The 15,560-nt window shown below is 35.9% G+C and overlaps 1 protein-coding gene across 1 annotated transcript; it reads right to left on the bottom strand.

Moving 5' to 3' along the window:
* Positions 1 to 4,288: 4,288 nt before the first annotated feature.
* LOC149555665 (putative germin-like protein 2-1) lies at positions 4,289 to 5,043 on the bottom strand. The gene is made up of 2 exons (XM_089829471.1): positions 4,917 to 5,043; positions 4,289 to 4,818 (listed from the first exon to the last, which is right to left on the bottom strand). Exons 1-2 carry the CDS (start codon positions 5,041 to 5,043, stop codon positions 4,289 to 4,291), a joined length of 657 nt encoding a protein of 218 aa, XP_089685597.1.
* Positions 5,044 to 15,560: the final 10,517 nt, after the last annotated feature.

Genomic DNA, 15,560 nt, shown 5'->3' with positions numbered 1-15,560 from the left:
AACTAACCTCTGAAACTCACTAATATACATATCAACTGATCCCCATTACTTGAGTTGTGCCAATTCCTTAAACTATAATTTGGGATGCTTGGTATCAAATATCTCTATGAGCTTCTTAGGGAACTCCTCACAAGTTGTGATCTAATTATTTCCCAAGGTCACCACTCATGTGTCACTCCATCCAAGTGAATAGCCACATACTTTATAGCCTGCTCTTCAGGCATAGGATTTAGCTACAAGTATGTATCCATCTTCTACACCGAAGCTCATGTGGTCATCTTCCCTGAAGCATCATAATAAGGTAAAGTAAGTTTCCCAACTTTCTTTCTTAGCTCAAGGTTTTGATTTCATCCTCTTGATCTAGGCATGTGTCTCATCCTCAAGTCCAAGTAATCTCTAAGAGAAATGTCCACCTAAAACTTTGGTCCACTATCCTCCCAATCCCTCCTAAATTGATCTTGTAACTCCATAATTTATGGTTCATTAATTAGTTGAACTGGATCTTTGGGTGGGAAGGTGGGTAGAAGAGGTCTCAAGCTGGTTGTTTTAGTTGGGTGTGCAACATGTCTAAAGTTATCAATCTCATTTCCATTGTTGTCATATCCATTGTTATCATTAATGTTGTCTCAACCTCCATTATCATTGCCCCTATTATTGTTGTTTCCATTATTGGCATCACCTGGATTAATATTGATGCCTATATGTCAAGCCATTGGCTGCAAAATCATATCCATTCACCTATTATGATCCTGTTGCATCATATCCATATGCCTATTCTGCTCCTCTAATGTACCCAATAACCTAAACATTATATTTTCTTGATCTGGACTAGTATTCCTATCATCTCGGTCACCCATACTACTATCTTCTTCAAAGAATGTCTCCTCTATGTCTGTATGACTGGATTGTATGTCCCTCTACACAAATGAACTACCCTATTCATTCTGCAAGTCTGAACTCCTACTTTGTCCTACTCTAGTATTGCAAAAATTATAAAGCCCTTGTCACATGCTCAAACATAGATGTTGAAGATCTCCACAGGATGGTACGACTTATAGCTCTGATACCATTGTAATTGGCATCCTAGAAATGTCTAAAAACTGAACCAATTGCTGAAATAGATTTTTTAATGCAAACTGAAGATGGAACCAATGCTGAAATTATATTAATTCTCAAAATGATGAAATCAAGTACAAGTAATGTATTCCAAAGGCTAAACCCTAAGGAAATGACATCTAGAATGTTAAAAGAGAGGATGAACGTCCCTTATTGTGAAGAAAGATATGTGATTCACACATCCAAGCTCTTATCAAATGTCATTCACAAAAATCCCATGCTCAACAATGAGACTTTCACCCCTATTTATCATTTTCCCTCACCCTTCTAGAAGGAACCAGTGCTAGAAGCTTCTCCTTTCCAATAATCAATGCACTCTCTAGAAACTCCTCCCTTGCAATACAATAATTAATTGTGCTTCTAGAAAATTAAATTACTAGAGGCTTCTGCCTTTCCAATAATTAATACACACTCTAGAACCTTCTCCTTTGTAATACAGTAATTAATTAATTAAATATAAAGTAAACTTTTAATTTTTAATTTATTTAATGAATTTATAAGAAATTAATTTAATTTCCTCTTATGCTCCACTTAGACTTTGGAGAACGTGAAGGCTAAAAGATGGGGTCATTACATTTCTAGATAGTATTACAATGGGTCATTAGTGTAAAATATTCTAATCTAGTAGGGTCATTAACTTTAGGGATGAAAACTAGAAAAGTCTCATTGAGTTCACTAAGAATCCTATCTATCCCGATGAAGTCCCCCACCATATGGATGAGATCATAGTTGACAATTTCTTAGAATTCCTAGAAGAATGCTAGGGGCAAACCATCTAGTCTAGGGGATTTAAATTCACCCATAGAAAAAATTGTACTCTTAAGTTACTCCTCCATCATTTGCCAAATCAAGTCCCAATTCGTGCCATTTTCAATGACCTGTTGCATAACTTTCAAGAAGTTAGACTTAGCTTGGGGATTAACTTGAACATTAGGGAGTTGTAAATCTCCTGGAAATCACTTATCATCCATTTCTCCAAATCCTCCTACTCCTAAAGTTCAAAGTTGTCATTTTTGAATAGCTTGGGTATCGTATTTATCTTCTTATGCTTGAGAGGTGACCTTTGCATAAATTCCATGTTCCTATATCCTTCTAGAAGACATTGAACTCTAGACCATTGCTTCCAGAAAACCTCTTCCCTTCCAACTAAAATGTTCTATTTTCATCTCCACTCCTATTCTTCTTCATGGGTGGCCATTAAAAGTTCATCATTTGCCATCCTCTCTTGTAGCTCTTCCAACTTGCACTCAATTTCTTTCTTCTATTTAAAGATGTCCCCACAGAAATTTTTACTCACTTGTCAACTTCCCTTCTTATCTGCCTAGCTTTCACACTATGTGATACATAGTTGATCCTTATATTCTAGTGTTCTACCAATGATTGATCTTGTCTCTGAACTAAGGATGTGAATGCCACATGATTTCATATTAGAAGGGTTTCTTTGTATGGAAATTATTGGAATGCCAAGTGAGTAAGAATATTGAGTGGCTAGAGGCTGACCTTGTGAATCTTTGGTGGGAGGTGTAAGGGAGGATGTCCCATCTTGCCAATAATATCACTCTATCAAACCTTACTTGAATAAGATTATTTCCCATCCCATTATTAAACCATAAATATTGCACTCCCTAAAGCTCAATATCCATGAGGTCATTCCCACTCAAGAACCCCTCTAGGTCTTCCATTCTCTCTAAGATGTCATCCAGACAACCCATTTTCTTTGAAGGGTATAAGGCTGTGTTAAAATGTCCCACACACATGAAATGGGTATCCTTCAAGTTCTTCATACAGTTAGAAGCTTCCTCCCAGAGCTAAAGTCATCTACTTGTACTATTTGGAGCATAGATGTTCAACAACACCTAATTATGATTCACCTCATTGAGGGAAACTACCACAAAATAGGCGTGGCAATGGAATGCCACTCTTCTGAGTTTATTATGGTTTCATGTAGTGGTAATCCACCCAGAAGCTCTTTTTGTTTCACTATAAGAATATTTTGCCCATGGCCATAGGTAGTTCATTGTTATATCGAAGTTATGTTTTCTCATCTTGACTTTCTGAATCATAACTATGTCCATGTTATGATCTTTGATCATAGATTTTAAAATAAATTATTTCTTAGGTCTATTAAAACCCATGATATTCCAAGAGGTTAACTTCATTTTTAACCTCTTTGGGTATCTTCCAAGGTCCTATGTGACCCATTAGCTATACTCTGAGAGGTAGACCATTTTATGTTGCTGATTCATCTTTCTATTCTTTTACAATATGTAGTTTAGTACCTATTATATGAAAATATATTGTGTTTGTTGTGTTCACTATTATTTCATGCAATGTGAAACTTTCTTGATTCTATTGAATACTTTAGATGTTCCAACAAAACTAGAAAGCTAGAAACTCTTTAATATCAAAACATGATAATTTTATGTTGCCAATTTAGGTTTTCATTCAAGATGTTCGGTCTAAGCCAAATGAATAATTTGTGTTACTCTCCTATAGTAGGGACCTTAGCTGTGTGAAACTCTTGTTTAAAGAGGCAAGTACAAAGAGAATATTAGTTTCTATATTAGATAAGACGAGGACTAACAAATCACTTTTAAAAAAAGGAATATGTTTATTTTACAGTAATTAGTCAAAATATCATTTAATTGTGACATATTTGATGACAAGTAGGAAATAGTTTTGATAACAAGTCCTCTATGAAGTAAATAACATAGTCATGTTCATTTAACACTAAAATGTCATTCAATTGTCAAAACATTTGATAACAAACATAAGAGATATTCCGTATGACAAGTTGCAAGCCAGAACTATAAGCATTGCATGAGATACCTCGTAATACTGAAACACCCATGTTAAAGCTAAAATGTTTAAAAAATGGATATCAAATCATTCATGCCCTATGCTATTAGTTTTAGGAATTATGTACTTACCATGTAATAAGGGTATGCTGTTTGATTTATTATTACTTTACTCCTTGTGCACTTTGCCATGGATTAAGTGATTTTTAATTTCTTTTAGCTTCCCAAATAGTTGAATAACAGATACGGAATAAGATTGAAGCGCGCATAACCAAAAGAACAGATCATCAATCTTATTTAGATAACCTGCTTGGCCATTTGTTCAATTTATTAAAAATGAGGAATGATAAATAAGGATTGTGAATGGGAAGGTGTTACGCGAACTTGCCCTGAATGAAATGGACAAGTGAGCTATCGCTGCGGAAGGCCTTGGCCAATACTCCATCTGGTATTGGAGGGTTCGCTGCAAAGAGAGAGTTGGCAGTCACCTGAACTCCTGGATTCTGGCTGCTCAATGCGGCTATGGCCATTGCATTGTTGTGCCCCACATTCTGCTGGAAATGAAGCAACCCCTTTGGAAACACAAACACATCTCCCTTCTTCAACATCTTGCTGTGAAACTTGTTTGTGGTGTCGATGAACCCCACTAGAAGTTTTCCTTTGAGTAAAACCAAGATCTCAGTGGCTCTTGGGTGCGTGTGAGGAGGGTTAATTCCATCCACAGCGTAGTCAATGCGGACCATCGATATACCCAGATGGTTTAACCCCGCTATCTGGTTAACATTAGCCGCAGTTACGTTGGAACCTAAAGCGTTGTTCGTATTCCCTTCTTCTCCCAGGCCTCCGAAGAAGTCCTCCGCTGAGACCATTTTGGAGTCCTTGCAAGAGAAGCCGTTCACCAAAACTGTCCATATTCATATTCATATTTTCTTAGTACTCTTATAACATGTACATAAAAAGATATTAAAAAGAAGACTAAATTCCATGTGCATCAGATTTTACCTGGGCCTTGCTTGTCTGCAACACAGAAATCTTGCAAGGAATCAGGATCTCCTCCTATCACATGGTTGGTGTAACAGCATATAAATACACACAGAAAAACTAAGCTCAAGCGCAAATTGCCTACCATTTTTCCCAAGAAGAAGATATCAAGTGACTGAATACAGAGAAGTGCGATTGTGATTGAGTTGTGAAGCATGAATCACCATTATATAGTCGAGAATATGGAGGAGGGATTCATTGTTTATGCCGGCGAACCCACTTAAAGCAATTTATTATTAGTGAAAGAGGGATATGTGATAACCTCTTCCACCCCTATTAAGACGATGTAAGGAGACAACAGCCGGCCACACGCAGAAAGGATAATAATATGACAACAAAACAAAAGATTAAGAACACAACAGACGACTTAACGACGAAAAGGAAAGAGAGGAAGACAAATGGAAAAAAATAATGAAGACAGACATAATGATTAGACAAACAAAGACACGTAGGCGTTCAAGACCTAACAAGAGGATTACTTCCAACAAAGACAACAAACAAGAGCTGAACAACAAGAATAACGTGAACATTCAGTCAGCGAGCCAGTATAAGTATCGCAGCCAATATTCATGCTTAGAGAGACAGATAAATCTGACCATAAAACAGAAAAGAGGTCAAAGAAAATCACTCAACAAACATATCTATGAATTGGAAGAGAGCAATATTAATAAAATTAAGAAGTACATTTAGATATCTCTGACCATGACAATGCCACCAAACTACCTATTATTACTATCTATTCGAAATTCCACATAACGCATACTTCAATCTCTTGAACCAGCTGGCAAGGGCCATCCTTAAACATCACAATAAGGAAAAAATTAAGCTTATAAAAATAAGTCAACTTCAACTATTTAACTCTTTTAACTTAGGAATCAAGCCTTAGTGTCTAATGTTTAAGTTGTCTTGCTAGCAATAGGTGAAATTGGGGACTTCTTCATATCTCCTCAAACCAAGCTCAGAGCCACCACCCGTCCCTGACACTCCACCAATATTCACTTCACGTTGTACCAACAACATTATATCCACACCCAAGAAAACACAACAACTTGCACCACCTCATACAAACCACCAGTAAGTGAACCTTTTCTAGTGTGCTTGTAGACCACAAACTAGCAAGGGCTCCAATTTGCCTACACCACCACCAATCATCTTACACAGATATTGCCCCATGTGAAGCCCAACCCCAATTTTGGCTCTATTCACCACATCCACCAATCCCATGCCCCATTTTGGCTCCTAATAGTCCCTTGTTGTGTCCAAGATTTCAACCTAAGACTTTTCCACCATTAAGGCCAAAGCCAAAAATAGGGCTGATATGTCAAGATTCAACCATGGCCTCCAATCATACCCTAAATAGTCATCTCCAAATATCTATTTTATTGAATACCAGAAAAACTCATTGTTGAGATTGATGACATTCCTTAGACACTCAAGGCCCATTTGGCAATGAGAATACAAGTGGAATAGGCATATGTATATTCTTAAAATTTTGAATTCGCTATTTGGATGCACCAAATCGGAACTAAAATAGGAATAAAATTGGAATATGTATTCTAATTTTGGCCCAAAAATGAGAATTTACTATTCCACCTAAATAAGTGGAATTGGAATATGTATTCCTATTCCTATATTTCTTATTTTAGAAAACATAAATTTTTGAGTCCATGAATTCCACATCAAATTTTGAGTGAACCAAATAAGAATAGGAATATGTAACCCTATTTTCTATTCGAGAATAAGTATTCCAAAATAAGTATTCCTATTCCCATTTTTGTATTCTCACAGCCAAACAAACCCTTAACCATTATTTGACCTTCAAAGAGAAAGGAATTAAACCTTTTTGTGTAGATGAAAGTTTTCCTCAACAATTGTAGGGCCTATTCAATGCTAGTAACCCAATGTTGTGTTTTTGCTAATACAAGAATGGGAGGTTTCTAGTGAGTGCTTCATCATTACTTGAACTTTCCTTAAAGCGTCACAAATGCCAAATGCACAAAACAACTCACATTCTCTATCAATTCCACTGTGTGTACCCATGGACATTAATGCCTTAGTAGATCAAGGTTTTATGGGGTAATATCCCTCTAATCATTAAAAAAAATTGAATTTTCCCTCTAAGGGGACATTTGCACCTAACTTTCATAATTTATCAGCTACATCATTAGCTTCCTATAACAAATGTGAGATCCTAAAGTCTTCCATGTTTTTCAATAATCATTGGATTTCTCTAATGTGATTGTTTAGATTCCAAGTTTCTATCTCTTCTTTATCAATGTCTTTCACTACCAATTGTAAATCACCTTCCAAATAAACCTTGTGGCCCCAAGCTTAAGACCAAGAAAATATGCTTCAACTACTACAAGGCATTTGGCCTAATTGTTGGCTAAATCTGCAACTCTTCTTGCCGCCATTGTCAAGATACTATGATCCTCACTTTTAGTAACTACACCAACTTCCGAAGGCTCGAATGTCCTTTTAACACCCCATGAAAGTTGATCTTGATCTATCCTAAATCTGGCAAATCCCACTCAATCTTTTCTTTGTCTCCATGAAGATGCTTATCCCTCATAATCCCATTGATGAACAAAAAAAATATAATTATTATGTTATTGTAATTATATGATATATATATATATATTTGAAATAGAGTCTACATATAGAACTAGAGTACACCATGTAAGGCAAGAGAAAATTGTCAAAATAATTATCTATAATTTTAAATATAATAATCAACATAATGAGAATTATATTTATAATATAAAAATTAGTGTTTTTCATATTAATTACAATTAAGCATCATATTAATTGAAACTCGACTTATAACCCTAACTATCCAACTCAAAGCTACAATATAAAACCATGTGGACTATTTAATACTTAACAAGGCAAACTTAAATAATACTAAATGTCACCTAAGATCAAAATAAATACCCCAAAACTAAACTAACCTTTGTCAGATCATTAATAGTATACTAACTATTGCTATATCATCACATAAGAGCACCATGAATCATATATCCATTAAAAAATACTTGGCAAAACATAACATGTATTTAACAAACCAATCTCATCTATATTTACCATATTCAAAAACTTCTATTGGAAAAAGATGTAAATCATATTGAAAATAAAATTTCTCTTTTGATTAACATAAATTGACCTCTGAAAAGGTTGTATTGGTTTTCTAAGTTCTTCCATAACTGTCAATCTAGGGATTATAGACTTGTGCAAAGTGTGTTGGCTATTTGTTGAAGGGATGAAGATAGGAAATCAAGTGGGGATGAGATGCAACTAATTACACATATTCAAAATAGAAAATTAAAATAAACACTTTGACTATGTCTTATTTCCATAGTTATTGTAGGATGTATGGAAGGAATTTTCATAAACTAGTAAAGGTAATAGCTCAAAGTTATAATGGAAAGGATACATTTATCGAACACAAGTAAATTCAATTCAAATTTGATTCATGACAAAAATGAATTCAATTCTTTTACCATGTTAATCAATCAACATTTCAACAAAATCTCTCTCTCTCTCTCTCTCTCTCTCTCTCTCTCTCTCTCTCTCTCTCTCCACACACACACAACATTTGTGTGTGTGGAGAGAGAGAGAGAGATACATGTCTCAAAGGAAGGTAATCTAAGGGATCTCTTGTGCCCAATCCCAACCTTTGGTAAGATGATCATGTACAATAGGAAATATTTGAGAGAACAAGATTTGATATCACTTATACAAATCAAGAACTTGACTACACTACCTAGTGTAAAACATGCATATTGTGATTTAATTGAAAACAATAAATGGGTATATGCAGGATCATGGTGTGCCAAAAAGTGGTGATGTGAAAAAAATAGAGTTTGAAAATGTCTAAAAGCATTTCAAAATCCCCTCTGACTTTTTTTCACCTATCTAGGTACCAAACCTGCAAAGTAAGGCCCAACTCTTTTTGGGTATCTAATTTGATATCGGATACCCAATATCTATCAGTGTTATTGAAAACAAAACAAAAGACAACCCACAAGTTGTTTTCATAGTCTTCACAGTCTTATTTTGTGAACAACCCGTGGGTTGTCTTTTCTTTTTTTAATAACAACAGATATCAAATATCCGATATTATATCAGATATTTAAATTGGATATCTGATATAATATCGGATACCCAATATAATATCAGATACTTGATATTTTTTAGTATTAATAAAGTAAAAAAAGGACAACTCGCAAGTTTTTTTCACAAGCTTATTTTGTGCTTGGCAGCTCAAATAGCAAGTTTTATATTGGATACACGATATAAGGTAGGTTTTTTTTTTGTTTTTATCAATTTTAATATAAATTTAATCATAAATTTGTTAGTTTTGGTTGAATTTTTTAGAATTTAGGATTTTTTTGATAGAAATTGTTAAAATTTAGGTTTTTTAAAATATAAATTATGTTTTGCAAATTAATAGGAATGGCTAATCAAAATGATGACCATGAGGCAAGGAATACTATTCCTTGTAACCCCCACCAAACGATCCAATGCCCCTCTAAAACCATCCACCAAATGATCCTTTACTCCCTTAAAAACCTCCTCGAATCGAGGATTTGATAATTGAAAATCTCACCAAATTGAGGGCTTTGCGAAGAAGATATAATAATGTACCTACATTGGCTCCTATGTTATCCACATTAAACACCATAGTGGATAACATTGAAACCCTTACCAACCAAAAAAATGCCACTCTTCGTTGCCATGACAAAATACATGAGATGTTTGATGATGGCTTGGACTATGATGAGGTTGCGGCCCTTAATATAACCAAAGATGATTTGGTTGGCCTTTTTGTGAACCCAAAAATTGGTATACCAATCGATCGCAAAAAGCCCAAACTATCAATTAAATGGTGCACAAATGATGCCATACATGCAAACTTTTGGGATCGTTGGTGGATGGTTTTTGATATCTCTCCACATAGAAATTTAGAGGTGCCATTTTATTTCCTTATAAAATTATGTGCAAATTTTTTTTTGAAACTCAAAGTGAACTATTGGAGCATGAAGCTCAACATGGGTGTAGGACTAGGAGCTCCTTAGGATAGACCCTCTTTCCAATAGAAGAAATCTGGCACTTTTGTCCCCCCTACTGATGTCTCCCCCCTCCTTGAGTGAAACATCCTAATATTATGGCAGAGGCTAGCTCTCAAACCATTAGAGTCATTCATAGATTGAGTAGCCTATTGATATCTCAAACTAGGTTAGTCTTGCCTCCCTGTGTTGATGATACTAGTGCCAGTTCATCATCAGCTAACCCATCACACATTTGTGTGCCTTACACTTGCATTACATGCAAGGATAGTTTCTTTGGTCCCATAGGTGATCTTCCTAAGTATCATTTTGTATTAGAAAATGATACACCAGACACATGTGCAGAGGCTAAAGACCCTGATGTGAGAGAGGAGGGGAATGCAGAAGCATGGACTCCTTCTATGTTCGTACATGTATACATTTTTTTGTTATGAAATATGTGATTTAAAGTTAATTTTTATAATAGAGTAATTTTAATTTTTAAGCCATATTGACTTATACATGTATGTGATCTTCATTCATGTTTAGTTGATGACCGAGGAGGAGCTAAGACAGGTTGATGATGCCATGCTCTCAGCCATTTCATTTAGCCTTGAGACATATATGGTACATTATGTTGTGTTCTCATTATTTTTTCTATTTGATATTGTAGCATATATGGTTGCTAATCTTTCTTTTATCTTGCAGGTACCACCTGTCCCTGGAGGACAAAGTGCAAGGGATGAGCCAACACCCATTAACAAAGGAAAGGTAATTAGGTGCTTTCTATTTGATTAAATATAGATGCATTCTTGTAAAAAATTTGTGGTAATGAAATTTAATTACATTCTTTATTGTCTATAGGGCGTGGCTATTAGCAATGAGCCCATACAAATTCTGCATCGTAGACGCTCAGGCATTTCCATTCACACCTAGAGCCCCATTGTATGTATAAGTATCATTTATGTTTTATTTTCCTTATCTTTGTAAATAAATTCAAAAATAATTTCTATGATATTAACAACTACTATTTTCTATCTCATAGGAGACTCCTAGTGCAGACGAGGTTCGACGGAGAGTTTTGTAGATTTGATGATGTGGCCACTATATCCTAAGGAGGAGCCTACACTAGTAAGTTGTAGCTTGAATTCATGATTAAATATGTTATAAATTTAGCATGCTATGAATTATAATGTTATATTTTAAGTTGTAGATTCTTCTAACAAACATATTTGAACATACACAGGCCATAATCAGTGACGTACAAGCATTGTCGAGGGCATACGAGAGGACTCCTGACCGATGTAGGAGGTCGACAAGAGAGGTATTTATTATGAAATTTTAATAGTATAAATCTTCATTAAAAAAAAGAACATTATGCATTTGAGTAATTCAATGTTAGATACAAAGAATCATATAAATTTAGTAGTCTAACTTTGGGTTTTCCTTTTTTGTTTATGTAGGAGGCATCTGATCCACCTAGTGCAGCAAAGAGGCTACATTTTGATCATCCACAAACACCCTAAGATAGTATAGTTGTTGTAGGATGCATCATGAGAAAAATTTTGAGATGGCATATGCCACATTGTTTATAGAAACATTGATATTATAAACAGTTCAATGGCATGATCAGCCACATTTGATGTATGGATCTATGTATTTTGATATATATATATTTGTGTACTTTTTCTATGGATACATGATCTTTGATATATATTTGTGTAACTTGTCTATGGATACATGTATTTTGATATATATTTTTGTCATTTATGTGCACAATGATATACATCTTAATTTAGTATCTAGTATTATTCAATTTATCATGGATCATGTGTATTGTTCATGTTTATGGAATATCATTAAATTTGATTATGGTTGTTATATTCGATTCAAATTCAATAATTTGTGAATAAAATTTTAACAACCTTTATTATCAAATTTAGATGCAATTTTTAATTTGAAGTGCTATCATGACATAAATACACTTGTTAACCTCCTACACAAGGTTCACATAACACCAAATCTGATTTTAAACTCCACCTTCAATCTTGAAACTAGCTCTTGGCTTCAAATCTAATCTCAACACACTTAAGGACTCCACTCCTCAACCATGGATTCTATTCCCAACTACGAACTCATTCCTAGACTCATAATCTTTGATAACTAGCACTTCACTTTGTTATTGTCCTCATACTACAACTTTTCAATTTCAACATAACCTCAAAATATCCAAACTTAAGAGACTTGATTGGATCAAACCATTTTAACTTGGTTCCCCAATGCCATATCCATATGAGTAACATCTATACATTTCTCAAATTGATCAGATTACCCATACTGATCCACTTAACAAAACTAGCTTCATTAATGCATGTTATCATTTCACACCTTATATAGGTGTTTCCAACCTTGTATGGTTGTGCTCAAACCCATAGCTAACTCTTTGCACTCATTTTCACTTTGCAAAAAATAGTTACAACTCATTTTCTTGTAGCATTCGACGGTTCATCAATAACCCTCATGAGCTTCAAGTTACAACCCTTGGAAGATTGACCTTGAAATGCACTTAGAGCGCCTTGGAGTCTCCTTGGTATGGGGTCGTCGTGAATGATGGATGGTCTCCACAATTGGAACAAGGGTGTCACTAGAGTTCACCTGCCCATTCGAAGCTAATGGCACGGATGATTCGATGCCAAGATCAGCGGTTTCAAAGTTACACTATGGTGCACCTATGAATTGAGGCACACTATGAGTTTTGGCATCGAACGAGATCGCAGTGCTGAATCCAAATAGAATGTGATCTCTAAAAAATGAGATAATTTATTTTAGGCCTCGTCCTAATTGTCCTATAGAATTCAATAGTTCATTAATAGCCCTCATGAGCTCTGAGTTACGACCCTTGAAAGATCAACCTCAAAACACACTTAGAGCACTTGGGAGACTCCTTGATACAAGGTGGTCGCAGATGATGGAGGGTCTTTGTGATAGGAAAAAGGGTGTCACTATCTGCCCATCTGAAGCTAATGGCACTAACAATTCGATGCCAAGATCAATGGTTTCAAAGTTATGCTATGGTGCACCTATGAATTGAGCCACACTACAAGTTTTGGCACCGAGCAAGATTGTTGTTCCAAATTGAAATAGAATGTGATCTCTCAAAAATGAGATAGGTTATTTTAAGCCTTAGAATCATCATCCTATAGAATTCAACGGTTCATCGATAGCCCTCACAAGCTCCAAGTTACGACCCTCAAAAGATTGACCTTGAAATGTACTTAGAGCACCTTAGAGACTCCTCAATACAGGGTGGCCACGGATGATGGATGGTCTCCATGGCTAGAAAAAAGGTGTCACTAGGGTTCACCCATCCATCTAAAGCTAATGACATTGACAATTCGATGCCAAGATAAGTGGTTTCAAAGTTACGTTGTGGTGCGCCTATGAATTGAGGCTCACTGTGAGTTTTGGCATCGAGCGAGATCATTGTGCCAAATCCAAATAGGATGTGATCTCTTAAAAATGGGATAGGTTATTTTAGGCCTCACCATTATTTTCCTATAGCATTCAATGGTTCATCGATAGCCCTCATGAGCTCAGAGTTACAACCCTCGGAAGATCAAACTCAAAATGCACTTAGAGCACCTTGGAGACTCCTCTATACAGGGTGGCCACAAATAATGGAGGGTCTCCATGGCTAGACCAGGGGTGTCACTAGGTTTCATCTGCCCATCCAGAGCTAATGGCACTGACGATTCAATGCCAAGATCAATGGTTTCAAAGTTACGTTGTGGTGCACCTATGAACTAAGGCACACTATGAGTTTTGGCATCGAGCGAGATTGATATGCCAAATCCAAACGAAAGGTGATCTCTTGAAAATGAGATATGTTATTTTAGGCCTCATAATCACCATCCTATAGCATTTGATGGTTCATCAATAACCCTCATGAGCTTTGAGTTATGGCCCTCGGAAGATCGATATCAAAATGCACTCAGAGCACCTTGGAGACTCCTTGGTATGGGGTGGATGCAGACAATGGAGGGTCTTCACAACTAGAACAAGGGTGTCACTAGGGTTCACCTACCCATCTAGAGCTAATGGAATTGATGATTCAATGACAAGATCAGTGGTTTCAAATTTATGTTGTGGTGCACCTATGAACTAAGGCACATTGTGAGTTTTGGCACCAAGCGAGATTGATGTGCCGAATCCAAATAGAAGGTGATCTCTTGAAAATGAGATAGGTTATTTTAGGCCTTAGCATCACCATCCTGTAGCATTTGATAGTTCATCAATAACCCTCACAAGCTCTGAGTTACGACCTTCAAAAGATCAACCTCAAAATGCACGTAGAACACCTTGGAGACTCCTTGGTTCAGAGTGGCCACGTATGATGGATGGTCTCCATGAAAAAAACAAGGGTGTCACTAGGGTTCACCCACCCATCTAGAGCTAATGGCACTGATGATTAAATGCCAAGATCAACAGTTTCAAAGTTATGCTGTGGTGATCCTATGAACTAAGGGACACTATGAGTTTTGGCATCAAGTGAGATCACTGTGCCCAATCCAAATGGAATGTGATATCTTGAAGATGAGATAGGTTATTTTAGGCCTCAACATCACTGTTTTGTAGCATTTGATGTTTCATTGATAGCCCTCATGAGCTCTGAGTTATGACCCTTGGAAGGTCAACCTTGAAACACACTTAGAGCACCTTGGACACTCCTTGGTATAGAGTGGCCACACACGATGGATGGTCTCCACGGCTAGAACAAGGGTGTCACTAGGGTTCACCCGCCCACCCAGAGCTAATGGTGCTAACAATTTGATGCCAAGATCAGTAGTTTCAAAGTTATGTTGTGGCAATCCTTTAATGTCATAGAATGTTATTTTTATGCACTTTTATGGATGTGTATTTGGAAATATCTGTTGCATTTCCTGTGTTGTTCTTGGCATGCAATTGAGAAACAAATGATTAAGTTTCTAATTACAAGGCATACAAAATGTCAACATCATACACCATTCACATACATCATAGTGACAATAATTTTAATAAGAACATTAAAAAAGCACATTTACAAATTCACATTTAGTAAAGAACCATTGAGGCATTGCAAGAGCCAAGTGCATACAGATTGTAATGACATGTACCAAATGCACACACTAGATGACAAATCACATAAAGTCAAGACCCCCAAATAGAAAAATGAAGACTAGGAAACAAAGCATATCAACAAATCAACGCATGAGGAAGCAATGCTTAAATGAACACACATGCCAACTTGAGACCACTGAACACATCATACATCAGATGATGCAACCAGTTTGTAGCCACAACATAGGAAGCAAGGGTTTCAATTATTACTACTTGGTAAATGATAGGCCAAAATAAGAAATATGTCAATTGTTGCCCAAACCATCAATGATAATTATGGATAAGGAAATTAGTTGGTCATTTGATTAACTCCACATTGAACCACCATCTTGGTTATTATATATCTTTTTGGGCATGCTAGCTCATCCCTACCAATTAAAGGGAATCTATTAATGTAGCT

The sequence above is a fragment of the Cupressus sempervirens genome, chromosome 5 (assembly GCF_028749045.1).
Source record: "Cupressus sempervirens isolate cs-2001-9-10 chromosome 5, ASM2874904v1, whole genome shotgun sequence".
In the NCBI taxonomy this organism is placed as follows: Eukaryota; Viridiplantae; Streptophyta; class Pinopsida; order Cupressales; family Cupressaceae; genus Cupressus; species Cupressus sempervirens.
This window is presented reverse-complemented; position numbering and strand designations above follow the sequence as displayed.